We start from the raw sequence: 27746 nt of genomic DNA, 5'->3' as shown, positions 1-27746 counted from the left end.
ACCAACATTATTATGGTGGAAGAGCACATGCAACAAAACTTTTCTCAGCAAAATTGCTGAAAGTATATTATCCCTTCCATCTACTTCGGCTGCTACTGAGAGATCGTTTTCAACACATGGGTGGATCCATAACGCTAAGAGAAACCGCTTATCTAACAGTACAGCATTTAAAATAACATGTTTAGCACACAACTTAAAAATTTTTAAAACCTGACGTAACGCATTATCAACTTTTTAACGATGATACTCCGGAGAGCGAAGACGAGGATACAGATATTGAGTTTTTAGATGATGACTGATGACTCAATTTAAACACTTTTCAAATTTAAATACTTTCTCATTTTGTGCAGTTGAAAATTAAAATATTTTTGAATCTCTTAAGCAACGACATCAAAGCATTAAATTATATTTAAAAACTTGATGATGATGCATAAATCATTGAATTAAGCTATGCACATTATATTTCAATAAAATTTTGTATAAAACAAGTATCATTGCACGTCTTGAAATCATTTGTGTAAAAAATTTTTCCTGACCAATGACCGGTCAGAAAATTTGCTGACGGTCATTTTAAATTAGACACTCAACAAAATCTGACGATCATTGACAGTCAGCTGACCGTCAGGATGACACTGACGTCAGGAAAATTTGTCTGACCGGTCAATCCACATCACTGCCTATGACCCATCACCAAACCTGTTTCTTGTCCTCTATCCTCTCATCTCGTATTATCTCTTATGATGGCCACTCTTACGTCCTCCTGTACGCTTACGAAGTCTGGTACATGTGTATTAGCATCTGTGTATCGCGCACTACCGATTCCATTCTTCCTCGGTTCTTTATCATCCTAACATTATCGAGATCGTAACGCACTTACCTGCTCACAACCTCACGAAATTATTGAGGTGCGGGTGAAAAGGTGGTCGCACGATTTACTCCTGCAATGCTGGCGATCGATTCTGATGATTTATTGTGTATGAATTGAGTATCGCGGCATTCTAGCCTATATTCTACATCTGAAAGTTCCATAGCTGAATTATTTTTTTCTGATTGCGTGACCTCATCAACTTCTTTATTCCATACACTAGCTATCGGTCCAATATATTTTCTATTCAAGAAACGTTGCAATCAATCCCTTACTTCCGGCATGGTCCCATTACTTCTTAATCCCAAAAATATCAAATATTTGAACATTTTTCCATTCGTGTATTGTATAATTGTATAAGCGATCACTCTTGTTATTATTTTGTGACTTAGCGCTTGAAGTTTGCCCCCCCCCCCGTCGCACTCGCACTAAAGGAAAATTCCAAGTCTTCCAGTGAGACCGTCATATTTATGTATACGTAATATTATAGGTTACAGAAATAAGCAATATTGTATGATAGAGTGTACGCAGTAAAGTAATATATGTGTTGTATGTATGCTACGAAAGAGATAGTGTATCGTGACCAATATTTCAAAATAATCAGTAAGCTAATGTAGAGATTCTTCGAATTCTCGAAACTAATCTTCAAAATATCCATATACCCGTACGTCGTTTTTTACATATGAGTATCTGACTTTATCACTTCCCTTTATACTCGCATTTTTAAATCATATACATTATGCGATGCCTACTCGTTCCTGTATAAGGTCGCGTTCGAAAAATACAGAGAGACTTCCATTTACCCTCGCAACACCCACCTCTACTCTAGTACGCACATGCAACGGCAAAACAGCAGGAAGTATAAACGAGAAAATTGTTAAAATTTAATGAATGCATAAATTAATTACTACATAATGTTTAATGCAAAAATACGTTATTTTAAACAGCGCGTACCACAAGCACAAATACCATTCCAGGCAACCAATTCACATAAATATGTATATAAAAGTGTAAACAAAGTGTCCAGGCAGTACGCGTAAGCGAACCTACCTGCCGTAGCACACGGTGTGCACACAAAATGGCCGCTAAAGAGCACCGTGCTGAACGATTGCCTATACAACTAGTCGAGCGCCATGTAACGTGTCGCGCCTTGCTCGCTTTGCAGTTAGCAGCAAGACACGGCGTATTATTATTTTTTGCAGGACTGAAGGGATGGGACAGATATTTGGCACTCAAGCACACATCAATGGAAGACACCTATATTTTCACATACAAGTACTGTTTTCATTTTAATCCATCCACTGTAGTGACTATACCACGAACTATACTGCCTAACTATCTGACCTGGCCTAATCAATGTAGACTTAGCCCTGCTAGTGTAGGTTCGGCAGCTGCTGCTCGGTACAATGCTTTTCACGATAGAGATAGGATACACAGGAGTAGACCTACTGTGTGGTTGCAGAAGTCAGATTTTAATGGGTGTACTAGGTGCGGGTAACGGCGTCCGATTGGCAGGCGTCGGCACTTGGACAGCACAATTCTTGACAGCGTGCGTGTGAGGATAGTTGCAGTAGCCCAGATCGTTAACAGGTAGCTGTTGCTACATCTCCTGTTGTCGTCTGGAGCAGTACAAAGTTACTATATTCTCACATACACGACCGATACAATGTACGTAAACTAACGTTGCCTCTGAACCATATGTCCCGACGTCCCGACGGCCAGGAGACAAGAGCGAGAGTGGCTCTCCTGCTGGCCTGCCGATTCGTGCTGCCCCAGTATCCCAGCTACCTGCATGTGTTGGTACACACCCATACCAACTTTTGTGCACAGTCGAGTGTTGGCCGTGTCGCTCGTAGCAGGAATAGGTATAGGTGCAGGGATCTTGGATCGGGTAGGGTTCGTATTGACTGTACCGCCTCTCCTCTTGTCTGCTATCGTTAAACGCAAGATACAGCGAAGATAGTAGTACTTGTTTGGCTGTGAATGAGTGTGGCCATACAAGTTGATCAAAATAAATAAAACGAACAATTATTTTTCTCTTTATAACTTTATAAGGCAGAATATTCTAAGCAACACTACTTTTCAGTGATAACATAGTGTTAGCTGAACATGCCTAACCATCTTGTTTTTCATTTAAGCATAATGACTTTTTAATATAGTCTTTTCTAAATAAAATTTTTTAAATAACATAATTTCTTTATAATATAGACCCATTAATGAGGGAGGTCTTGGATTTGATTATCGCTTAGGTATGGCTATACCAGATAAGTGGATTAAGCTTCTTAAAGAAGTGAGGGATGAGGATTGGAATATAGGAGAGATTGTTTGGACACTATGTAATCGAAGGTGGATGGAAAAAACTGTTGCATATTCAGAATCTCATGATCAAGCTCTTGTTGGTGATAAGACAATAGCATTCTGGTTAATGGACAAGGATATGTACACTTTTATGAGTACGTTTAGTCCATCGAATCCAGTAATTGACAGAGGCATTGCTTTACATAATATGTTAACTCTTATAACGCACTCACTGGGAGGTGAAGGTTATCTTAATTTTATGGGTAAGTGTTATTTACTTCGTTTTTTGCTAATAATCATCAAAAATATGGCAAATTAACTAACAGCTTTTTAATAAATTTCTATCTACATTTAGTGCAAATTAGTTAATAAGTTTCACTAAGAAATTTCATTTATGCATCAAATAAAAAGAAAAAAAAATGAAACTGAAAACTAATCTGTAAAGTTTTATGTTGCTTACCACAAATAGTTAAAGTCTTTTTTATAAAGTAACGACTAAAAAAATAAGTGAGATCGATAAAAAGACATTTTTCTTATGAAAAGATAATTTTTCTTTGCGTGGTATACTTGAACAAAGTACTTAATTTTTTACAGCTTTTTAAGTAATGCATTAAAAGTATTTTTATGTCATTGCAAATGATCCGTTTCGTTGCAGTATTTGGTGGTGAAAAAAAAGTAATTTTTTGAATTCTCCGCTCTTTGTATACTTGATTAAATTTTCTAAATTCTTGGTGTATCAGTACACTTATCACGATTATATGCTGGGTCTATTCAAAAATTGAAATTCCAAGTTATTCATAGGTTGGTGGTATCACCGCATATTTTCTACGCATGTACACACCGTTAACCAGTTGATTTGATAAATATAATAAATTGGCATTTAAGATTTTTGGTACACCTATTGTATTGGTGCTAACGGTGGTTAACAGTGCTTAAATGCCTAGAGCACAACTTAGTCTGTTTTCGTCATGGTGGTGATGATGCTGCCAACCTTAAGTAACTTGTAAATTTATTTTTGGCATAGACCCTCTCATAGTTTAGGCTATACAGAATACATTGTTCTAATGTCAGAGGTATGAAGGTGTTGCTCCTAAAATGTGCTTTTAAGATGTTGCATATGGCGTATGGTAAGTTGATTCTGAGTAAATAAAGTGTTTATAAGTGGTCCGAGTTATTCCAAGAGGACCGTAAAAATGTTAACGATGAACCTTGCTTTAAACACCCCAATACGTCAATCAATAAGAGATAAAAACATTCAACAAGTAAATGAAATATTTAAGTATTAATTCTAACGACAGTAAAAATGCATTTGAATACAGTAACAAAATTTTATGGCATGCTGTCGAAAAGTTTTATTCTTAATTCAAAGTGAACAACGTTTCAATTGTATATTGACCACCCTCTTTATGCCAACTGTAACAATAAACGGCAATAAACATGTACATGCATACGTACAAGTCACACAAAAGACACATAAACTAAAAAATGATAACAATGGCCAAAAACTGTACAGAATTACGAGCAAACAATATCGAAAATTCTTTCAAAGTAAATGTAACGAAAGTTAAATTCTGTCAACTAAAAATTTATGGACTAGTACTGCTTACTGTGACAACGTGTACTAAGGTATCATATAACATGTATAAAGTAATGACAAAATTGTAAGGCGGATAAGTGACAGAAAAATTTCCGAGTTCTGAGGTTTTTTATTGATACATTTATAATTTTGATAAGGTTTACGGAATTCTAATACACTATTAAATAGTATTATTAAAGTGGAGATATCTATGGAAAAAAATTTACTGATGCTTTTAGGGGCTGCTGGCTTACTACACTGTTAGCTCTAATGAGTATTATCCTTAAGTTGAGATATAAATAAGGGGCTGCTTTGACAACGATCAGAATAATAAATTTCTGTCTAGCAAAACTTTAATAATTTTCTTACGTTTTAAAACAAACTAATTTGTTCAACATTTATCTAACCTATTATTTCCTTGTTTCACGAGGTGTGATAAAAAAATTGGGTAAGTATTTCTTTTTTTATGAAAAGTATTGATTCATTTATTCAAACCTATATTATCTCTAAAATAAGCCTCTTCAGATATCATAGCCTAGTGTCAGCACTTTCGATCTTCCAAAAACTTCTCATAAGCACTTTAAAATACTTTCTTCAACTCTTGCAGCAATGAAGTCGCTATTTAAAGTTTATAGGGTCGCTCAATTTATTATTAGAATCGAAAGCTCTTTAACGATGGGTGTTATGACTTAAGTATTTCAGAAAAACTGTTTCTCGATTATATTGAATTTGACATTAAATTTTTTTTGTTATGAGAAATTGTTAATAAGTGAAAAATCTTCTCAATTATTTTTTTGTTACCGATTGAGTTATCAGTGAAAAATTAGAAAATTGTAAAAAGTTTTATTTAAAGTATGTTTGAGTTAAGTTTAAGAAACACAGTAGCTTTTATTTGAAGGTTGCTTTTATTTAGTTCAATATCGTTTGGCATAAGCAAAGAATAAGACAAAATATCCATGTGTAAATAATTATCCTAATAAATATACTCGTTTAGTTCCAAAACAATTACAAGAGAAAAATATGTTTGTCAATAGTTAACGATAATTTTACATTCTCATCTTGTAGTCTGAATTGTTCAGAGCTTATAAACCGTTAAGAATTATTCTTACACATCAATGAATTGAATGTAATTTATTATGGATACAAGGAAGTATTGTACGGTAGAGAATAAAGTTCTTACAGTCGTGAATAATTTTAGCTATAGAAAAGAATAGTGAATGAACTACAATATATGGCACTTACTTTTTCAGTTACGTAACTTTAAATGTCATGGTTACCTAATGAGGCAATGTATAAGATGATAAGGTTTGATTAATACTATTTAAAATTTTTCGAGGAAGACTCGTTTAAGAGTTACTGTCACATTCATTGACTACTTTTTGAGCTGGGAAATCTAGGCTATGAAAAGTTTCTATCTCTATTTGGTTGAAGATTGTCTTGTATAATAATAATAATTATACTCGTTTAAAAATAAATAAAAGAGTAACGTTATTCATTGACCTATAAATAACTTGACAATTAATTGTTAACTGTACATTATTTGCTTTACATTCCTTGTGTTCAATATCGTAGCGAGTGAACTGCAGAATTTAAAAACGGAGAGAAATGAATTTACGAGCACCAGATCGAGGACTGGGAGAAGGAGACGGAAATTTCGGGGTGTACAAAATGATACGCAGCACATCACACTTTAACTAAGAAAATAAAAAAATTTATATTTGAATACTCGTTAATATCACTGAATTACAGTAAAAGAGTGGAATTGAACTTAAATGAGTGCGTGATTAAGTCGCGCTAACAATAAGAAACACTCGTGCGCAATCAAACATGTCTACTATAAAGAGAGTTGTGGTATAGGTTAGTGGTCTAGTAGTGCAGTACAAATTGAAACCTACTAGTATGAGCCAACGTACCGGACTGAGGCTACATTCGCGGGCAGCCAGCGCTGAGCCGCTAATGTCGATTTGCATTTATACCTATAGGTAGTTACATAAGATTTTGCGCGCGTACAATTGGGTATCGGTGATGACGTGGACAGTTCACATACAGCAACACAGACTCGAGCATACGCACAGCAATACTACACAACTACGCTTAGACTAAGGTTCATGATGTTGTACATAGTTCCAACGTTGGTGGGCAGCAGTCCGTACGGATAGCCATCAAAAAAGAAAAATCGCAATTGAACGCATATTAATTAACAATTCATGCAATCATCAACAAGCCACAGATTAATATCAAATCAATAAGTGTACCTGGAAAAGTATTTATGCACATGCACAGCAAAAACAGCATCGGGCGATCAAACCGCAGTGACCAAGGTTGATAGCAACTAGAAGGTGGTTCCCAACACGAACAGCAACAACAGCAAAGCGAAGATGGCTAGGCTAGCAGTAGCAGGTACCACGTCGTTGGAAATTACACCTAAACGAGACAATAAAATTCTCAGAGGTTTAATGCAACGTCTACTAACGGTACAGCAGTAAATAGCAAGCCCATCATCTCATAGCAGGGAAGACAACAGCAACTTGAAGGTGGCTCCCAACATGAGGAGCAGGCAGCGGCGTTGACAGCAACGAAAATGGTGGGCAAGCGAGCGGCCCGAAAAAATGCTCTTGATTGAGGGGATTGAATTATCAAATTACAAGCTAAAAAACCTTACTTTACTGTTTAAAAACTGCTTTAAATAATGTGAATTTAATAACACACAATTTGATTTAAAGAGAGTACAGAATTACTGGATAAGGCGAAAATCTTATATTGAAGGAATGTTTAAGTAATTATTTTAACATCTATAGAAGTTTTTGGTCCAATTATGCATCTGAATGGGACCAAAGAATTTCAACTTTGCCTTGAGCTTTGTCAAGTAATACATTTTGACTTTGTCGAGTGTCTCTATACTTCCGTTTTCTGAAATTTAAGGAAAATAGATGCATTTTTTCACGATCACTCAGTCTCCAGGAATGAAATATAAATGTATAAACATGAACAAACAATACTTATACTATCCACACACTTACGTACGTACGTACATATACTTATTATTCCAGTCAGTTATGGACTGGATATCTGTATGTATCATAGAGTAAAACTCTGTACCTACTCTTTAAATCATCCAAATTAAAATGTATTTTTAGAATTTTATTTTTATTTTTTACGGTATGTAGGTTGATCGTATTAAGCAACATCATTATAACATAATGGCTTTGTTTATTCATTAGGTTCTTTAATTTACGTGAATTAACGTAATTTTTTTTCTAGCATAATAAATACTGAAATATACCCATTAAACTATCATTTATGTACTTTTAATAGTGTGTGTAGAGTAGATAAGAGAAATAGTGATAAAACAATAGTTTGTAGTTTTCGTAAAGTTGTATTTATTAAACATGTAATACTCTAGCCACTGCCATGTATCTCAAATTTCACCGAACGAGCGATGCTTAAGCAGTCGTTAAGATAGGGTGATCCGAGTGGATGATTTCAAACAGCCAGAGTACCTTTTATACACTAAAAGCCACTCTAGTACTTGTGGTGAGTGCTCACTACCTAACAAGCGGTAGGCAATACCATCAGACACGAAGTTTAAAATTCGAACTGGGTGCCGAGCTTAAAAATTGAAATATGCGAAAACAATCGCAACAAACATTTAGTACTTATGTAAATACTAAATAATTAATTAGATAATACCCAAGATGGTGAGAACTCTATGCATGTATGTATTCCTTGTTTTTTTGCTTCAAGAGTCTACCCCGCAGAGGCCTAGCTGTGGTAAATTCCTAAAATTTATGTGTGCGTGACTGTGTATATGCTTGGCGCGATCGGCAAATGCCTCTCAGGTCATAAGTCGTGCGCTCGCGCTCGATAAGTGGCGTTAACGAGACTCAGGCATGAGAGGTGTGGCTTGTTGGTGGTGGCGGAAAGATGGTTCGTGACGGTGCCTCGAATCCACAGCTCAATCTTCAACTAGATCTGAAAATCAAACCATCTACAAATCGAAAAATTCCACATGGATTTTCAACGTAGAATTCCAGATGAATTTTTGCCTATCATTAAAAAAAGATTTTTTATTTCTCAGGCTGATTATTAGCGTGAGATTTTTGATGATTTTTAAAGTATAATAGATTTTCTTAGTGTGAATCTAGGAATATTAACTAGGTGGTTTTTTATATGGATTTCACGATAAAAATCTACATGTGCTTTACAAGTAGATTTCTACATCAAATATGAAATGAATTTCTGAAATAGCTTTACATATGTATATTATTATTATCTTATAATACATTATGTACCGTCACACAATAAAGTCTTTACTTTGTTCTTTTATTAATTAGTGGACACTGATCAAGAGTGTTTATTAGTGCCAATGAAGAAACTTAATTCACGTTTTGCTTTTTTTTATTTTTAACAGAGCTGTTTTATGTACTGATTTATTTTATCAGCATAGATGATTTGTAAATCAAAGTTTTATTTTAAGTTAAGTAACACCTTGAATCGATCTCGATAGTACTAAATCATAATTTAGTTGATCTATAAGATAAATTTCATATCCTAAAGACTTTTTATTTAAGCAGTCTGAATCGGATTCATACAATGGCTCAAAATGGATTTTAACATGGAATTCTTGGTTCTAGTTATTCTATCTGTTATCAAATGAATCGAACGTATCTTTTTCCTATACAGAAATGAGATTTTGAAATTTTTTTGACAACCGCGCTGCAACTTACAATTGGTACTAAATAAATATGTTCATACTAACACAAAGATCTATAAAAAACAAATTTTTAATTGTTGGTATCAATTTCCGAGACGCAAAAGCTAAATCTGCCTGACTATAAGGCTTTGATGTAAGCTGGCTAGAGAATTCAGCAAGTTTTGTTATCAGAATCATTTGCATTCAATTTTTTGTCAGAACTCACTGAAGTACAAAAATAAAAACATTAGTATTAGGTAACACAGTTTTTTTAAAGCAACTTATCAATATATTGCTTACTAACGTGGCATTAAGGAGATTACAGCCTGGGGTACTAGTTTGACATTGACGTTCTTCATTTTTAGTTCTTCTTGAGATCGTGTTGACCAATGCAAGCCAACACTCCCCTTTTTTCGAATATAAGTATCTGGAAAGGGTAAAAACCAACACAGCAGCCCACTCTGTTGCCAGAGATAGGCGCTACTTGCTCGGGCCGGCCGGAAGTCGCCACTATACCTCAGTTCTACCAACAGAGACTGCCCTAGCGTTGTCTGATAGGTGTTAAGAATATTTGTGTGTAGTAAATATGGTTTGAGTACACTACAAGTGCTCCAAAAAACGTGCAACAGGCATACCAACCCCTACCCACAGTAGAGAAACCGACAGTGCTGGCTAGCGTAAGAAATTCACTAAAAAGTGCCACCATATAGCCTGATCAGTGGTAGTAAGCCTAAATTAGTCGGCCCACTACGTCTCTCTTGTAACATTATATGATAAGCGGGTTTTTTTTTTTTTTTTTTTTGCTGAATTCACACACTTTCTCCTCTTGTGACTCACCTAAGATAAGCCTAAAGATTCATTGTCAGCTGGACATAAAAATATGACAAAACATAACATCAGCCAAATAATACTTAAACTACGCATAAAACAGCCAATTACTATGTAATATAAAATTGTAAGACCATTTTTGTTCGCATTGTTCCGGTCATCAAAAAATGAGTGTAAATTTTCAGCTGAATAAAGCGTTCTGTAAGAAAAAAAAGCCACGTCTTTTTTGTTCACAAGACGAACAACCACATCAGATGCGGCTATCCAGCTGTACCCAGGCCTCATCGTCCAGCTTCACCCACTGCCAGAGCCCCCACATCAGCCAGGGAGGGACGTCGCCACACACAAACCAAAACAACTTATGAGTATACCTGTATTAGTTTAGTCAGAGTGTGATGTATGTATCTGAGAAGAATGTTATGACTGCCGTTTACTTCTACACATGACGGGAGGCTTTTGTTGGCCTGCATCGAGCATTCAGGCATTATCCAAGGTGGCAGCAGAAAGCAAAGGGAAAAGAGCACAAGCAGCGCTGGCCAACGCATCTATACCAATGAAGGCAAAGAGCACAAGGCTCACGTTCCCACAGATACAGACACACACGTTAACGCAGCGCATGCCTCTCGATCTACGCCCCCCACTGCCACCGCAAATATCCACCTTAACTACCCGTCTTCACCTCAGATTTGCATAGGGTGCCCCTATCTGTCACTCGGGGAAGCGCTCGGTATGAAGAAACTAACAAAACCCCGCCGGGAGTAGTTTTTTTTTTTTTTTTTTTTTTTTTTGTGGAGGAGGAGAAATGCATTGAGGCACACCGCAGGGACAGCGGTAGTGTGGGACTCGGTGGATTTTTTTTATTAGACCACCCGTACCCACTAAAACCCCCCCCCCCATGTCGCGTGGCTTTTGATCCACCCTGGTACCGCGTTAGCATTACTTCAGGGTGGTGCCACCAGGGAGACCATCGCGTCTCACAGCATTAACGAGCTAACTCGCCACCATTTGCTAGAGGTGCTGATGCTCTCGAGTCCTGAAAAGGACTCGGGGTCTCTGAGGACCAGCACCTTGTCTAGCGCTTCATAGTAGGCCGCCTACTTAGCCAGCATCACTACGCCCGCCGGGAATAGTGGTAGTAGTGGTACTGGTAGTAGTAGCAGTTTTTTTTTTTTTTTTCTGTCTGGAGGAAATAGAAATGCATTGAGGCACACCGCATGGACAGCGGTAGTGTGGAACTCAGTGGATTTTTTTTTAAGACCACTTATACCCACTGAAACCCCCCCATGCCGCGCAGCTTCTGTTTAACTTCGGAACCTCGTTAGCATTACTGTAGGGTAGAGCCTCAGGGAGACCATCGCGTCTAATAGCATTAGCGAGCAAGCTTTCTGCCATTTTCTAGAGGTGCCAATCCTTCTGAGTCCTAAACAGGACTCTAGGTCCCTTAGATCTGGCACCCGTGTCTAGCGCTTCTTTGTGCGTTTCAGTCTTTGCAAGTGCAACTTAGTGCTTGGCGCTTTCCCTTACTGGTAAGTAGGAAAACTCAGAGTAGCATGAGTTCACATTATTTCGTCAGGAAGTTAGTTCCTCCCTCTTTTTCTCTTTGAGAACCGTCCAGGCAAATCCGTCAACAGCCCTCCAAGCATCGATGCTTCTTAACATGACGCCGATGATATTTTCAGGCGTGACGACCTCACCCAAACGGCTCCCAAGCCGCTGCCGCTGCTCGCACCACCTTTCATACTGGAAAAAAGTGTGCTCTGCTGTATCATCCACCCAAGGGCAGTAATCGCAACTAGCTGTTGATCTTAACGCCATGCGTTGAAGATATGAATTAAACTGTCCATGACCCGAGAGGAGCTAGATAGGTAATAACTAACCATGTTGTGGCCACGTCCGAGCTGTGGACCACAGCAGCAACATCCCACTCCTACTGCCAGCGTTGCACGCTTTCTCCCCTTATGACGTCGTCTTACTCTGTCCCACCTGCCAAAAATCTGGCCTTGCGTTCCTGTGCCAGATGGACGATAGGCGCGGTTTTCGCGATCGCCGTCACTGCAACCGAAGATACCGGTGATACGCACAGGCGACCCGTAAAGCCCGGATCCGCTGCACCAAAGTTAGGTGCCCAGATCTCCGAACCATACAGCATGATGGAGTTTGCCACCGAAGCGTCCGTCGCAACGGAAGAATTTTTCTTTTGGACTCTCGCGGCCCACCGATATTTGGTATCAGTCTCGTCAGAGCCCCTGTTACCTTCAAGGCCTTTGTAATGGTTCTCCCAATATGTTCTCCAATTGTAAGTGAAGAATTGACCCACACTCTTAGGTACCTGACCATGGGGTTCTCGCAGATCGCCGCACCTGCGACGTTCACACGAAAATTATCGCAAAACCATCGCTGCCTAGTGAGGATGACCCTATTTTGCGACTAGTTAGTTTGAAACCATAAACCCCCAGCCACTCCAACACTCTAGAAGTCCTTCACTGAATCCTGAGCTCAGCTTATCAATTTATGATTTATAACCAGGGCAATATCGTCCGCGAATCTCACTATCTTTACTTCCTCTGGCATTTTTAACCACATTAGCCCATCGTACATGAGATTTCAGAGGTCTGGACCCATCACAGAGCTCTGAGCCAACCCCAACGTTAATTTTACCCTTCGTGGTCCCTCTATTGTGTTGTACCGGAGGACAAGATCCTGGAGATAGTTGTCCAGGACCCTTCTCAAGTACACCGGTACCTCTTGTTCGTGCAGTGCCTTCCTTATATTGGACCATCTTGCCGAGTTAAGGGCATTCTTAACGTCTAGGGTGATCAGGACACAAGCATTACTTGTCTTGTGAAAAGCTTGTCATGTCCTTTTCACATACTGTAGAACTTCGGTCAACGCGTGGCATGTTGATCTGCCAATTCTTAAACCGTGCTGAATGTTTACCAGATTTACAATCCCTCGCAAACGAGTTTGGATCAATCGCTCCATTACCTTGCCCGAGTCTTCCAGCATACACAGAGGACGGAATGACGCTGGCGTCACAGGTGGACCCTTACCCTTGTCCAAAAGAACGAGGCATGGGATCTTCCATGGCCCACCGAATATGCCTGCTTTTAAATAAGCATCGAAGACATACAGCAGAACATGTGATTTTTCAGCTGTCACGATCTCAAGGACTTAATTAAGTTTTCCGTATGGACCTGGGGCTCCTCATCCCAAAAGTGCCGATAAGATTGCTGACAGTTCCACTTGTGTAAACAATGAAATCCCTTTAATTACGGCCGTCCCAGTTTTCTCCTCTTCTAAATGTACTGGAAGAAGGGTCTCGATGATATTTTGCATAGACGACGGTTCCATGAGCCCCACCAGTCCCGAGCAACTCAGTCGTTTTGTGACTATGCGGTAGCCCAGACCCCAGGTATCTCTGTCGACCTTGGCAACAAGCTCACGTCAACAACGGGTCTTGCTTTCTTTGATTGCCCTCACCAGTTTCTTCTTTGCATACTTGTAGAGCGCCACACCACCTCCTCCGCATTTCCCCTTCGCTGGAAGCGCTGGGATTCACAACGGAGTTTGTGACACTTCCTTTTCATATCAGCAATTTCCTCGGTCCACCGATAGTTCCGTTCGCGACTTGTCCTGACGGATTTCTGGGGCATACTCGCGTCATACTATTCTTTGACCGCTCAGCCTTCTCTGCACCTGAGATTGTGTTTAAGTCAGCCGTAGGTGGCGCATTAGCCAGAGCTTCGCGAAGTGCTTCTTAATTAAGCTGCGCAACATTTTACCCAACAACTCGTACCCTGAGCGCTTTACACGATGCAGCACCACGCAACTGACCAAGTTCAAATGAAATGAACTGATGATGACTCACTGAGTAGTCTTCCAAAACTTTTTAGGCAGACACCCACGCTGCTACTTCTGGCGTTGCGAGCGTCATATCGACTACCGAACCCCTGGTTCCTATTCGTCTGAACGTTGCCTTATTACCAGAGTTTAACACTGTGAAGTCAAGGCTTGAGGCCATCTCCAGCACCACCAGCCCTCCGACATCAGTTTTGCGTTTCACTTTGAGTGGTGGCCTTGGAGTTCAGATCGTTGGCAATGACCACGTCACCCATCTTTCCGAACCCACGTGCTATATTCTCTAGGGCAGCAAGCTGCTCCCATAAAACGCTAATCGCTATGTTGGGAGAGATGTAGCATTTTGTATATGTAAAGTGGCCACTCCTTATTTACACAAAACCACTCCCAGCTCTGAAGTCAGAAACCTGGAATCCGTCCCCATCGCAGACCTTCACGGCCGCCGTATCCGTAAGGTCGCCGTACCAGTATATTTCCTGGTGGTCACAGTACTGCTCACTCGCACCAGCACCACTCTCGAGTACAGGGATTACTGGTCCAGTATTATTATATTATTATATCTGCAAGAGGCAGGACCTCTGTAGGTTCCCTGACAGTGGGTCGAGAGACAGTGTGGCAGAGGCATATATTCACTCTAATTGGTTCCGCTATTTTGAGGACTCACACTTACACAAACAAAACAGCCTATGTGTCTATGTGTCTATGTGTTAGAATTTCTACCTGCAGTAGGACGTAAACAACTATTGTATTGTATCATTTTGTAGTCTTGATGAAAAACTTATTTTTCAAGTCAATAATGATATGATAGATTATGTAATAGACAGATTCAAGGTAAAGAAATTGAACAGCAATACTGTAATTCTATATGTAGGATTCGAATTTAATAATTTCGTACATGTATAACTGTAAATAATAAATAGTCTCTAAAATCTTGTGAAAGAAGAGTAAATCGCTCAAATCAGAAAAATCGTTAAAAATAATCACTGATTAATTTTTGAGTGACATAATAAGGTATTTATGTATGTACATATATATATTTATATAACTGTAGACACCAAAGTGCTTAGTTCCAGGATGCACAAAGCAACCTGGAGTGAGTGTAAAAATGTGCTATTTTCCCTCTGTAATCAGAGAGACGTGTAGATTAAACTGAATAAACTTGGTGGTAAGCCTACAACTTAAGATGAATTATAATGACAATGTACTACAATCTGTAGATTTATAACTGTATGTATCTTATTTCCAAATGAATTTATATTAGATATTATTAATATAAGGTATTTGTATTTTAAAATATTATACTCGGTCTTTTTAAATACATTCGAATTGTTGCTCGCAAATCGAGACGGTCGCCGTATTCAGGACTGTTTGCCACATTGTCCCTCAATCCACTGTAGTCACCCTACGAAATCAGCGCCATTGCATCCACCTGTCTTCTTCAGCTGCCTTGAAGACTGTACATACTGAAGATTCTGACACATGGTAGAGATCGGGCGTCCGGATCACCTCTTGGTGCAGGTAGGACTCTAATTCCTTAGTAGTGCAGCCACTGGCCCGATGTCCACACTTACCATACTTTTAACATGCCCCAGTTCTGTTTGTACCCTTGAACTTGCCTGCAAGATGCCCGAAGCCCCGGCACCTAAAACAGCGATCGGGCCTACTTTTTGCTAGGCCGATCCTTCAGTTCATCCAACTCAGACGTAAGTGGTCCTTCTGGTGAAGGGTTGCGGCGGCTGTTGAGGCTCCTGTCGCTCATATGTTATCTACATCTACCTTCTTTATAAGGGCTAATACTTCGGTATACTTTTTCCCCTTGACCAGGATTTCCTCAGTTTTGGTCCTTAAGCATGGTTTCTTCTTGGTCTGCTCTTTTTCTGCAGCCGGCTTTGCTACGTTGTCTGAGGTTTCTTTAGTTTTTCTCTTTTCAACAACTTCTGTCGATTTCTTAGGGCCCTCTTTTCTTATGTCCCTCCTGCTTCAGTTAGTTTGACACAGCACGGGCCTTTCTTTGACTTCCGATTGCGTGTCAGGATTTCTTCTCATCGTCTGGACTGGACTGGACTAGACTGGACGTTCCCCCTTTCGTATTCCTTTTTCTTTCATTCTTTCTTTCAGGAGTGTTCCTGTCAAGTTAAGAGAATTAAGAATTATCTTTCTTTTGCGTTTCTCTCATACAGCTCAAGCTTTAGCGTTATTGCTAAAATAAATAAGATTCGTTCCAAGGTTCCTACTGTTTCATCTGGATCCCTCAGTCGGTGGCTGTTGTTCCGCCCTCAACACATGCCTAAAAGGTGGCGTTGGACTAGGTGAAAGATCCCGAGATATAGCATGCCTTGCTACGCTGTCCCACCTCCATGCTCTCGTCTTTTACACCCCAACCAAGAAGCGCTTCACTCTCTGGAGAGTTGGTGGCAGACAACTACACCGATGCAGGCAAGTTTATGGCAGATCAAGCGAGCACAAGGGTTGTACAGTTACTGTCCAACCCCCACACCTGCCCAGCCCCACAGTCCCAGTTAATAGTCCCTGCTAACCACCAAAGACGTCTTTGTGCCCCCCCCCCCCCAGAATCCGTGGGGACAGTCACCCTGGATTGCACCGGATCGGAACTGCTGGCGGATTCCTTCAAAGATGTTACCGCCTAGTAAACATATCAAATCATTTTAATATAATTTATCAAAACGAAGTTTTACAGATTTTACCCAGATTATTAAAATAATATCATAAATAAGCTTAATTATCAAAAATATTTAAAAATGATAGTTGCATGTATAATTTTTTTTAAGTAGTACCTAAATTCATATTAGTTATTTTCATTTCTCAAATGTATTTGATTCTTTGATTTATGTCTAAATAACTCTTACCTACCTTAAAACTGTAAATAAAATGGTATACTCTTAATGTTACTATCTTACTAATGTAACAATACAAAAGTTCGTACATTTTGATGTTTGTGACTCAATTACATGAGAACTACTGAACTAGTGCGGATGAAACTTGGTAAGCAAATGAATTATGACCTGAAATAATTATCGATAGAAATTTTTCCGACATTTAATTTCACTTTTTTTTAAATAAGTTTACATTGTCTTAACCTATAAAAATTTAAATGCTGCAAATTTTGTATTGCAAGTTTTTAGCAACAATGTTTGTCCGGAAAAAATAATAAAAAAGTTACAAAAACAATTAGAATCCGTTCATTAGGTTGTGAAACAAGTCGTGTTAAAATTTTAGAGCAATCAACTGTACAGTCTTAACTGAAAAGGTCTGCCAGTAAAACAATCTCCTTGTATAACGATCTACCGGTATAACAACTTCTCTGTGAAACGATCCGCTAATAAAATAATGTTCTTGTTAAACAATCTGAGGGTAAATCAGTGTTGAACGATCAGATTAAAGTACATCAACGACGTGCTGCAGAATTAATTTTCCACTTAAATGATCTGACAGTAAAACGACCTACTTATAAAATGATCTACCAGTGAAACGACCTTATAGAACGATTTGTCAGTCACCTAATCTTTATTTAAAAGATCTGCCATCGAAAAAACATCCCTTGAATGATTTGCTTCTAAACTTACTTTCTAATAAATTTATTTGCGAAATCTAAATTTTTCATGTGGATTTTTCATTGCAGCATTCCATACCTACTTTCTAAGAATGAATTTCGATTGTGAAAATACTGTTACGTCGGTGCGACGTACTGATTCAAGTTGAAGCTTTCGCTTAATAACTCGAGACAAACGCTGGGCACGTAAATGGGACACGGAGCTAAAGGGGTAGTTCTAACTAATGACACGATATTTGCAAAGGAAGGGTATCTCGTCCTCGATCTAGATGATGCCAGCACTGTTAAGGGAAAAAGTTTCATTTCTAGAAGTTACGTGGGGGTAAACAGTAAATTGACTCGCGACCTGACTCAAATGTACTAATACCATCGCAAGTCCTGATTTTCGTTTTAATTCTATAAGTTCTTGCTCTGATGGTACCACTACCGTGGTGGATAGTGGCGTGCACGTAAAACAACTTAAAAATTTTCAGGGAGCCACGGGTACCAATATGTTGGCGGATATTGGTGCGCGCGTAAACAACCTTAATATTTTTGAGGATCCTTGGGTACCAATGCCGTGGTGGATATTGGTGCGCGCGTAAACAACCTTAATAATTTTCGAGGATCCTCGGATACCAATACCGTGGTGGATTTTGGTGCGCGCGTAAAAAACTAAGTTATGGAGCCGGCTGAAAAAGATTAAAAACATGAAAAGAAGGAATACTCAAAATTTTGTATTATAACCTACACACTTGCTTTTCTTTAAATAATACTAAAGTACATGGCGAACCAGTACGAGCCGAGGTGACTAAAGTTTATTTTACGTTACGCGCTCGTAAAGGACTGAGTAATAGTAGAGGCGGACTCTAACTATTTAGTCGACCGTTCGAGAGTGAAAAACAAAAATTAACTGTGTCCTTACCTCGTGTTAGACTGGGAGGTAGCAGAGGCGGACTTTTACTACTTAGTCTACCGTTCGAGGGGGTAGTAGTTAAGAAAGTCTCTGGGCCTTTTTATGAGGAGTAGCGGACCTCGGTAACGCGCTGGTTCGATAGCAATGCAGGAGAGCTTGCCGGGGGAAAATCTTGCAAAAATGACAATAGCCGAAAATACAATTGGCTAGAACTGCTCTAGTTTAGCCACTCAGAAATTGGTACTTCCCACATCCGGTTCACTCTCCTCTTTGCGCTAAGAGAAAGAATGGAGATTCACTTGCTCATGCCCTTTCTTTCCCTTTCACATTCAAAGTTGACAGGATTTCAATACGATTTAACCTTAACATTAGGATAGAATATTATTAATATTCACTAATGCTAAACACCGGTCGTTTGTTCAACTAAACTCGTTGCAAAAAGAGTGGTGAAAATCGCTTAACAATTTGATTGATGCTTGGGTGAGTAAACGATTGGTGATTTATTAATTAATACCACTACTTAAACGGCAAAACGGTGGCTACTGCCTTAATAACTTATAATTATAATATTAGTTGTGGTAGTTATAATAATAATAATGATGATGATGATAATAATAATAACAATAATAATAATAATAATAACAATAATAATAGTTATAATAATAATTGTAATAATGATAATAAGAATAGCAGTACAGACTCTCTCACCGAGTCAAAAAAAGGGGAAGGGTTACTTTCCGTTCTCCTTTACATTTGGGAAAAAGTGTTAGCAGTCAACTAGATTATAAATTAGACTACTGCAGTATGTTTATAAAATTGTTAATGCGATGCAAAAAGGGTTACTCTGTAAATCACGAGCTTGCAAACTTGAATGGTAAAAATCGGGTAATCCCTTGAAGGTTACTAATGTTGTGTACCAGGTTTGTTATAGTTAATATGTAATGTAGTTGTTTGCTACTGGTGTAGTGTGTACTAGTTGTTTGTGACGATTCTGGCTTTTACTAATGTTTTCGCTTATTTCCATGTATTAATTCTAAGCTATCCTAATGTTTAACTTCATGTTAATCCAAAATTATGTTTGCCTTTAATATTCCAGTTTAACTGTTCCTAGTTAAACTTTTGTATCTACGTTTGTCGAAAAATATTTTGTTTTTCATTTCTGGTCAGCATAGGCCAGCGTGCATGTACATAAACCATTATTGTACTGCAGGTATCAGTAACTTGCAGATGACTTACCTCTTTTCAGATGCACGTTGGTTTTCACATCAGTGCCTTCAAAACAACATTCCCAGGGAATAATCAGGGAAAAAGTATTTTTTTGTCATTTTAGTCTACCAACATTACAATACGCTTTAAATTATGTCATAGACACCCTAAATTGTTGATTACTTTTTCTTAATGACAGTTTGTTCAAAATGCAGGAGCTTTTTTGATAGCTTTTTTCGGAAGCATAGTTTTTCTTATCCTTAAAAATACTGTCAAAAAAATACTGCTCCCTTTATAAGAGCCTTTCTTGAGACATAATAAAAAAAAAGAAGATTTTTCTTACTTTTTACTTAAGGGAAATCATTAAAATTTGAAGCCAATATATAATAAACTAGAGTATCACTCGATTCTGAGTACAATTATTTTATACATGATCCATCTAAAACGGTTAAACAATATAAATTTAAGATCGTTAATGTAAGTCTCAGACCAAAATAAAGACTGCTTTTCTTATCAAGTTGCATAAAATATGTATATTTTTTGAATAAAAAAAAGTGGGTTTTACTCAGGTGATAATAAATATCGATTTTTTGTTGAGGTAGACGTACATTTTATTTTTTCTCAGGTAAACAGTCTTACCACTGTTTTCTCTCAGACAGTGGAAGATTTTATAGTTGTCTTCAGGTAACATTAAATATCGCTGCTCCTCATGCAGTCATTAATTTTTTTTCTTTTATCCTCAAGTCACGTGGGAGCGTGACTAGGCAAGTTTGAAAAAGCTGAAGACTCCTCGGTGGCCGCGATACTATTTACTTGCCCTTCACACATATAATTTTTTTATCATCAAATTTATAAGATAACTTTCTGTTTGAGACAGTATTGACTACGAATCCTAGATACAGTGAGACTCTCATTTTAATTGAAAAATATTATTTTACCCGGCAAACATGCCACATCCAACATTATGACAGCCTTAGTTTAGTAACATACCATCAACGAAATTTTATAATCATGTTTATAAATGTTGAAATCATAAAAAATCTTTAAAATAATAAGTAGCAAAGTATAAGGAATACAGATGTATTATCATGAAAGTTAAAATAAATAAAGCTTTTTTTAAAATTAACTATCTGTATTTCAAATTCTTCGTATATTTATTCTTAGGATCAAATTATTATCTTACAGTTTCTGTAATATACCATTTCCAGTTTAATAAATCAACATATTACAATAATGAAAGTTAATTTCAAAGTATAAAATATGGCTACATTCAGTCTTTAGAGCATAGTTTTCATAAAATTATTTTATTTTTAACCTAAGCACACTTGCTATCAATTTAAAAGCGATTATAAATTGATATAAACTAAAGCCTCGTTTTTACTGATGTGAGTGTATTAATAAGTTTAATATTGCAAGTGTAGCTTAAGGCAGTGTAATGATACAACCTATGGCCCCATTTATTGTTTTTATAAATATTGTGTATTCAACCGTAATATTTTTTTAGTGTATGACAACACATTTTTTTCAAAAATTTAAAAATTTAAAAAATTATACAACTTGTTGCCAATTATCCATGTACTATTCAAATTTGTCCAAGAAAAGTTGTTTACTGTTAGCTGTGAAACATAAATTCCATCATTCGTAAAGGCAATCTTTTTAAACTATTCTTATATATTTTGTTGGCTCATATCTTGGACCAATTAATCAATTTTTAAACTAATTCCATCGTTACGTCCACCTATTAAGAAGGTTCGGTCGTTTTTCCCGGGGGGGGGGTAAGCGGGTGTGCGGGGGCTCCCATTAGGCACCGTGTTAAAGTGAGTTGTACTAACCGTACTTGAAAACGTCTGCCTACTGTATCATGGTTAATTTAACTGTATTCAGCTCGTCAGTGCTCAAAAGTTAAACTATTAAATGTTATGAACAAATTACGGTACATGCTATAAAGCAGCTTTTTTTCGATAGTTCGAGTAAAAAAACTTGAAATTAAGTTGTTTGCATCATAGGAAAAAAAAATCCAAAAAAAGCAAGAAGAGACTCAACTTTCATCAACAAAAGTGTGTTATGAATTTTCCAAAAACAAACTTTTTTTTGCACATTATTATAGTTTGAAGTCTTAAGAAAGGCTGGGCCAAGTTTCAGATCATGGTTTCCAGTTTAAGAAATTCTAGAAGCAATTTTGTAAAGGCGTCTCAATCCGTGTGAAAAGATCAGCTAACAGCAGACGATGCTCGGTTCTCTCCCATACACTTGGCATAAGACCTGCTCGGAACTTTGTTTACGTTTGCACAGATATTTCTTCCAAATGCCTGATACGGTGCACATTTTTTGATACGAGAGTCTTCCTTAGAAGTAAAGCTATCCATTTGAACTTTTTTTTTAATCATGAATAAATCACCAACCTTGAAATTTATGCAACAAAGGATCAATAATCGCTCGCACCCATAAGAGCAATGTTGAATCATGCAATTTCGGGGATGTTTTTTCTTAAAAATTCGGCTGATAAAAAAACATTTAAAAAATTCACATGTACTTCCAGCATGTGAAAGTACAACATTTATTTTTTACAACGAGTGAATGAATCTTCTCAAATCGACCAAACCACCTTAAGTTGATTATTGAAAAATTATAAAAATTTGTATGACAATTCTACATTTTTTCTTTACTATTACAATGTAACTATAATATTAAGTTTCAAATAGTTTAAGAGTACGGCACTCAAAAATCTTATAGGCTTTCATAGACTGCAAAGTTTTCATAGACTGCAACATCTTTTTCCTTGAAAATGTAAGAAGTTTGCAGGCATTACTTAGATAAAGAAGGTTACATTTTAAGACCATTGCTACAAGAATTGCAATATTTTGAACGAGCATTTTTCATTCAGGGTTGATGTTCACGCCAATCGTAAACTTTTAATTTTTTCTCTTTATTTTCTAATTTTCTTTAGCACAATACGTTAAATGCAATAGTTGTATTTCCTGGAATTGTAATAGCTTTATCTTTGCCTTATCATCTAAAAGTAACACTTATCAATTTTATAACTTTCACTTAACATTTATACATACTTTAATTTCAGAACTTATATTTTCTTATCTTATCTCTTTTTTTCTACTCTGACTCATATAACGACTACAGTGTATATTTGTATAGTTAACTTTAGTTATTCTCTCCGCTATTATTGTAATAAATCAGATACGTCTCAACAAGCAAAGAGCCAACATCAATTTTGCTCTGAGCTCCGCTAACCGCTATTGTAAATACATACGCTATTAAATAAACGCTATTTAAACTACTACCACTCAACAGTTTATTGATCCTCAGTAATTCCTAAACAATCGATATTAAGATCCCCGCGTTCGTCAAGCATTTGTTGCTGGAACGTAAGAGTCGGTACTTGCAAGCATTTTCATTTGAAATACGTGAAATTTCACGTAACAATCAAAGATTGTAGTGAGAATGAGTTTACTGATGAAGAGATGTGTACTTTGACATCATTGACAAAAGAAAAATTTAGTGCCCTTTATAGATACATTTAGAGTCGGTACTTGCAAGCATTTTCATGTGAATTACGTGAAATTTCACGTAACAATCAAAGATTGTAGTGAGAATGAGTTTACTAATGAAGAGATGTATACTTTGACATCATTGACAAAAGAATAATTTAGTGCCCTTTATAGATACTGCAACAGAGTACCTTATCCAGGAGGGCATAGGAATATAGAAAAAGAAGATTTGCTCATTTTCCTAGTAAAATTAAGACAAGGACGTTCGGATGAGTTTCTCACTGTTTTGTTTGAGAAAAGTACTCGACAATCAACGAGTATAAGTTTTGCCACATTGAAAGAGTCACTCACGTTGCGTTTTATCGGAGAAAATATAGGCTTTGATACATTTATAAGAGAAAGATTTATTGTTAAATACGTTACGGAGTTTGATAATGCTTTTTATAATCAAGATCCTGGTAATCCCAGTGATATAAATTATATTGATGGCACTTTTGTCTATTGTCATAAAAGCAGAAAATTCTGTGCATTTTGACAGTCATTTTGTCGACACAAAAGACGTCACCTCGTTAAGCCTGCATTAATAGTTGCACTGGATGTGTACATACTTGACATACATGGACCCTACTTCTCCAAATACCAAAATAATAATGCAGCAATACTTGAAAATGGATTCAACAATGGTAAAGGAATAAATAATTGGTTCTAAAAAGGCGATATCGGAATAGTATATAGAGGTTATCGAGATGGTGTTATATTTTTGAAGATTTTGGAATTAACTGTAAAATGACTTCATTACTCGCAGAAGGTAAGCAAAAACTGTTAACTGAAGACGCTAACAAAGCACGTATTATTACCGAAACAAGATGGATGGTTGAGGTTTGTAATGGGCATCTCGAAACAAAATTCAAATTTCTCAGCAACGTACAGAACGTTCTAAATTCACTTAATGTGGGGAATCATTACAGAATTTTAGGAGCAATTGTAAGTAGGTATTAACATTTTGTTAATAAAAATAATGATGTGTGCAATGACGTGATTTTAACCACGCAACTACGATAAGTATCACGATTTTATTTATGTGGAAAATGCTAGTGTAGAGATGACTCAGCATATGCAAGAGAGAGCGGTAGTTGAAAATATTATTCAAGAGAGAGAGTAGAAGCTGAAAATTTAGCAGAAAGAAATGCTTACAGGTGGAGATAATACATTTTCTAAGTATAAAAAAATATCATAAAATATTTAAATAAATAGTTTGTTATAATAACAATTTTATATCAATAATATTTATGTTTCCTTACATTAGGATGGATCATACTTAATAAAGGAGAATCGTTTAATTATTCAGTTATGACAATTGACTATTTAAAGGAATTCATAGTAGTAATTTTTCAAGTAAAATAATCATCATCATGCGTGCAACACAAATTACAAAGATGTGTTCCACGTTGAGATGTTGATAGAGGAAAACAAATCGCCCGAACCTGGATTTAGAAGAGTTAGAGTATTTATAAGACATCGTGATGAGCTGAACACAAATATGGAAATTGGACCAATTAGAGGATATTATTGTACGTGTAAAACTAGTGCTCGAACTTTAGGAACATACGTTTATATAACAGGCGTTCTATGGTATTTGGGTCTTACTAGGTATCGAGAAAATGTATATTATCTATCTTATGCTTTGACAGATTTAATTAATGATGCATGATGTAGATCACCACAAGTAGATCCTCGTTAAACATATAATGCAGTATTTATTAACTGTAGTTATAATATTCAACTTTTACGGTAAATGTAAATTTTTAAAATAAATTGCTAACTTTTGCACGTAAATTTTAACACATTATTACATGCTAGAAGCAATGGGAGATATGTGACAGTTATGGCCTAACGAGAGCAAAGATATCGCTTTTACTCTAAGAGAAATATCAAAATCCATCTTTACTTAAGCTAAAATGCGATATCTTGAGCTGCCTGATCGTAATTTATAGAGCTGAAACTAGCTTCTCGCCAAATTAGCCTCACCATGACTAAAAAAGGCCTCAAGGGCCCCAGGGATGAAAATCATTTTTTCCGGTTAATCCAGCTTGCAAACAATGAAAAATTGCAGTTCGATAACTCAAATATTTCCATACGTTTTGAGAACAAGAAAAGGTCGCAAAACTCAAAAACTTGACAGTTTTCTGTCGATACGTATATATGTGTATACGAAAAAATAGCAAAAAAATTCATAGCTTTTTACAATTTCTTATTATACATTGAACCTGAACAGAATACGCCTCTATTACCCCTACGCACAATTTCTTAAGATTTTCAAAGCTGTTACAGGATGCCCGCAGGCTTGAAAAATACGTAGTTTTCAGAGATACACAAATAAACATACATCGGATAATCGACAAAAAATTCTTACATTCTTTTACAATAGTTTTGTGCCACCATTAATGTAAGAGTAATCTCTTTTGAATAAAATACGTTACTATATAAAGTAGTTTTGAAACATATATAGGGACGAATGCTTTGGGTAACAGTTTTTTTCCAGTCATTCGTCAAAAAGCGTACAGTGAACAACTGATGATTCTTATAGATTATTTTAATTCATTTATGCCACCTCTAGTTTTCTTCTAATTTATGGTTATATTGTTTGAACAGAATTTCAAATTTTGTTGTATTACGTTTTATAGTAATAAGTCTTCTGGTATAATAAATACATTCTCAAAGTAAATAATTAATGCAATTCAAATGGATGGTTAAGATATGATTCATTCTGGTCTTATTAATGGCAAACGTAGAAATTTGAAAAAAGGTCATATTGTTTGAGATAAAGAGAATTTTCAACATAACCCGCCATTTAACATACAAATATTGTAAATAAACTGTAGTGAAATACATCATGCAAATCTCTACTTATAGATATTGTGCAGTAAACAATGAAAATGTATTTAATTTAGTTTAAAAATTACATAAAATTTTTTAAAAAGTTACAAATGTTTCTCCCAATTTTTTGTGTATGATTGTAAGCGTATCATAAAAAAACTCTTTATTCTTTAAACCAGGCAGCCTTGTATACATTGTGAAATTCACAGAAGTTATATGTGTGAGTAACAGAAAAATATTTGATTTAGTTCTAACGTGAAAAAAAATTTTTTTTTTAAGTTATGGATTTCATTACATGCTTGTAGACGTATTTTCGAATTACTCTTTATTCAATAAGCCTAGCATCTATTTATGGCTAGGACAACCTACAGAAATTGTTTATCGAAGTGATAAAAAAAAATTACGTTCGGTTTCAAGGTGGCAGAAAAAATTTATAAAAAGTTATAATTTTTTTTTCGGATACGCGCATATACGAATCCACGGAAAATTCTTCATTTTCGACATCTGCCAACCTTTCACGGGTTGTAAAATCCACAAAAATTATGTATAAAAGCAAAAGAAACATATTCAATTTATTTTCCATCTGACAAAAAAAAATTTTAAGTTCTAAATTTTTTTCTATTTTTTTCGTATACGTATATACTCGTATCAACGGAAAACTCTGTATTTTCTGAGTAAAGTGGCCTTTTATGGCTTAAAAAATACATACGGGTTATGCGTAAGAGTATTAAGAATGTATTGTTATTATTTTTAACGCGGCACAAGAGCTCAAAAAATAGTTCAACATTTTCTTTCCTATTCTCTCGCATACGTATATGTAAGCATCTACGGAAAACTCTTTATTTCCCAAGCCTGGTGGCCTTTCTCAGCTTATAAAATCCATAGGAACTGTATGTAAACGTAATGCAAACGTATTCTATTAATTTTTAACGTAGCACAAGAGCTCAAAAAAAGGTAAAAATTTTTTTTCCGTACAAACGGATACGTGTAGCTTCGGAAAACTCTGTATTTTCACAGCCTAGCAGCCTTTCATGACTTGAAAAATTCATGGAAATTTTGAATAGAAGTAATCCAAACGTATTATAATAATTTCCAACAACGCATGAAAGGTAAAAAAAAGTTGCCGTGCACGCGTTTATATATATGTACCCAAAACTATGTATTTTCTAAGTTTTGCGTCTTTTGATTGCTGAGGCCTGATTCATCCCTTGTGAAGCTACATTGGTGTGAGTCTAGTTTTAGCTCCATCTGTAGTTCAAGATATACTGTCTAACATGTTTATTTTATATTTAATATAGAGACAACTTGTTAATCCTTTTTTTAAGTTAGAAATATTTTGAATCAGTATTATTTACCAAAACGTTAAAATCATAAAAAGTGAATTAAAAATATATAAAATTAATTTACAACATCTGTAAGCAAAGTTACGCTTATTTATAACTTTTGTTGCTGATCAAATAGGATCACACAATTTTTTTTTGTGCAGTACACTACAACAAATGTTCCATATGTTTTTGGGTTGCTGATAACGATTCTAGTATTAATTTTGTAAGATTGGCTATTTTGCTCTGTAGTC

The 27746-nt window shown here is 36.4% G+C and overlaps 1 protein-coding gene across 2 annotated transcripts in view; it reads left to right on the top strand.

Annotated features, from left to right (window-relative positions):
* Nucleotides 1-27746, top strand: part of AGBE (1,4-alpha-glucan-branching enzyme) — a 567870-nt gene that overhangs the window by 480230 nt on the left and 59894 nt on the right. For both annotated transcript variants that reach the window (XM_089597372.1, XM_089597367.1), the window contains one exon: nucleotides 3074-3426. In XM_089597372.1, coding sequence (XP_089453498.1) covers nucleotides 3074-3426 — 353 coding nt within the window. The remainder of the gene's footprint in view (nucleotides 1-3073; nucleotides 3427-27746) is intronic.

Source organism: Copidosoma floridanum, unplaced genomic scaffold, assembly GCF_036245765.1.
Source record: "Copidosoma floridanum isolate Cflo_tuat_1 unplaced genomic scaffold, Cflo_Japanese_pri ptg000004l, whole genome shotgun sequence".
NCBI lineage: Eukaryota > Metazoa > Arthropoda > Insecta > Hymenoptera > Encyrtidae > Copidosoma > Copidosoma floridanum.
Note: the sequence above shows the minus strand (reverse complement) of the source record. Positions and strands in the feature narration are given on the sequence as shown.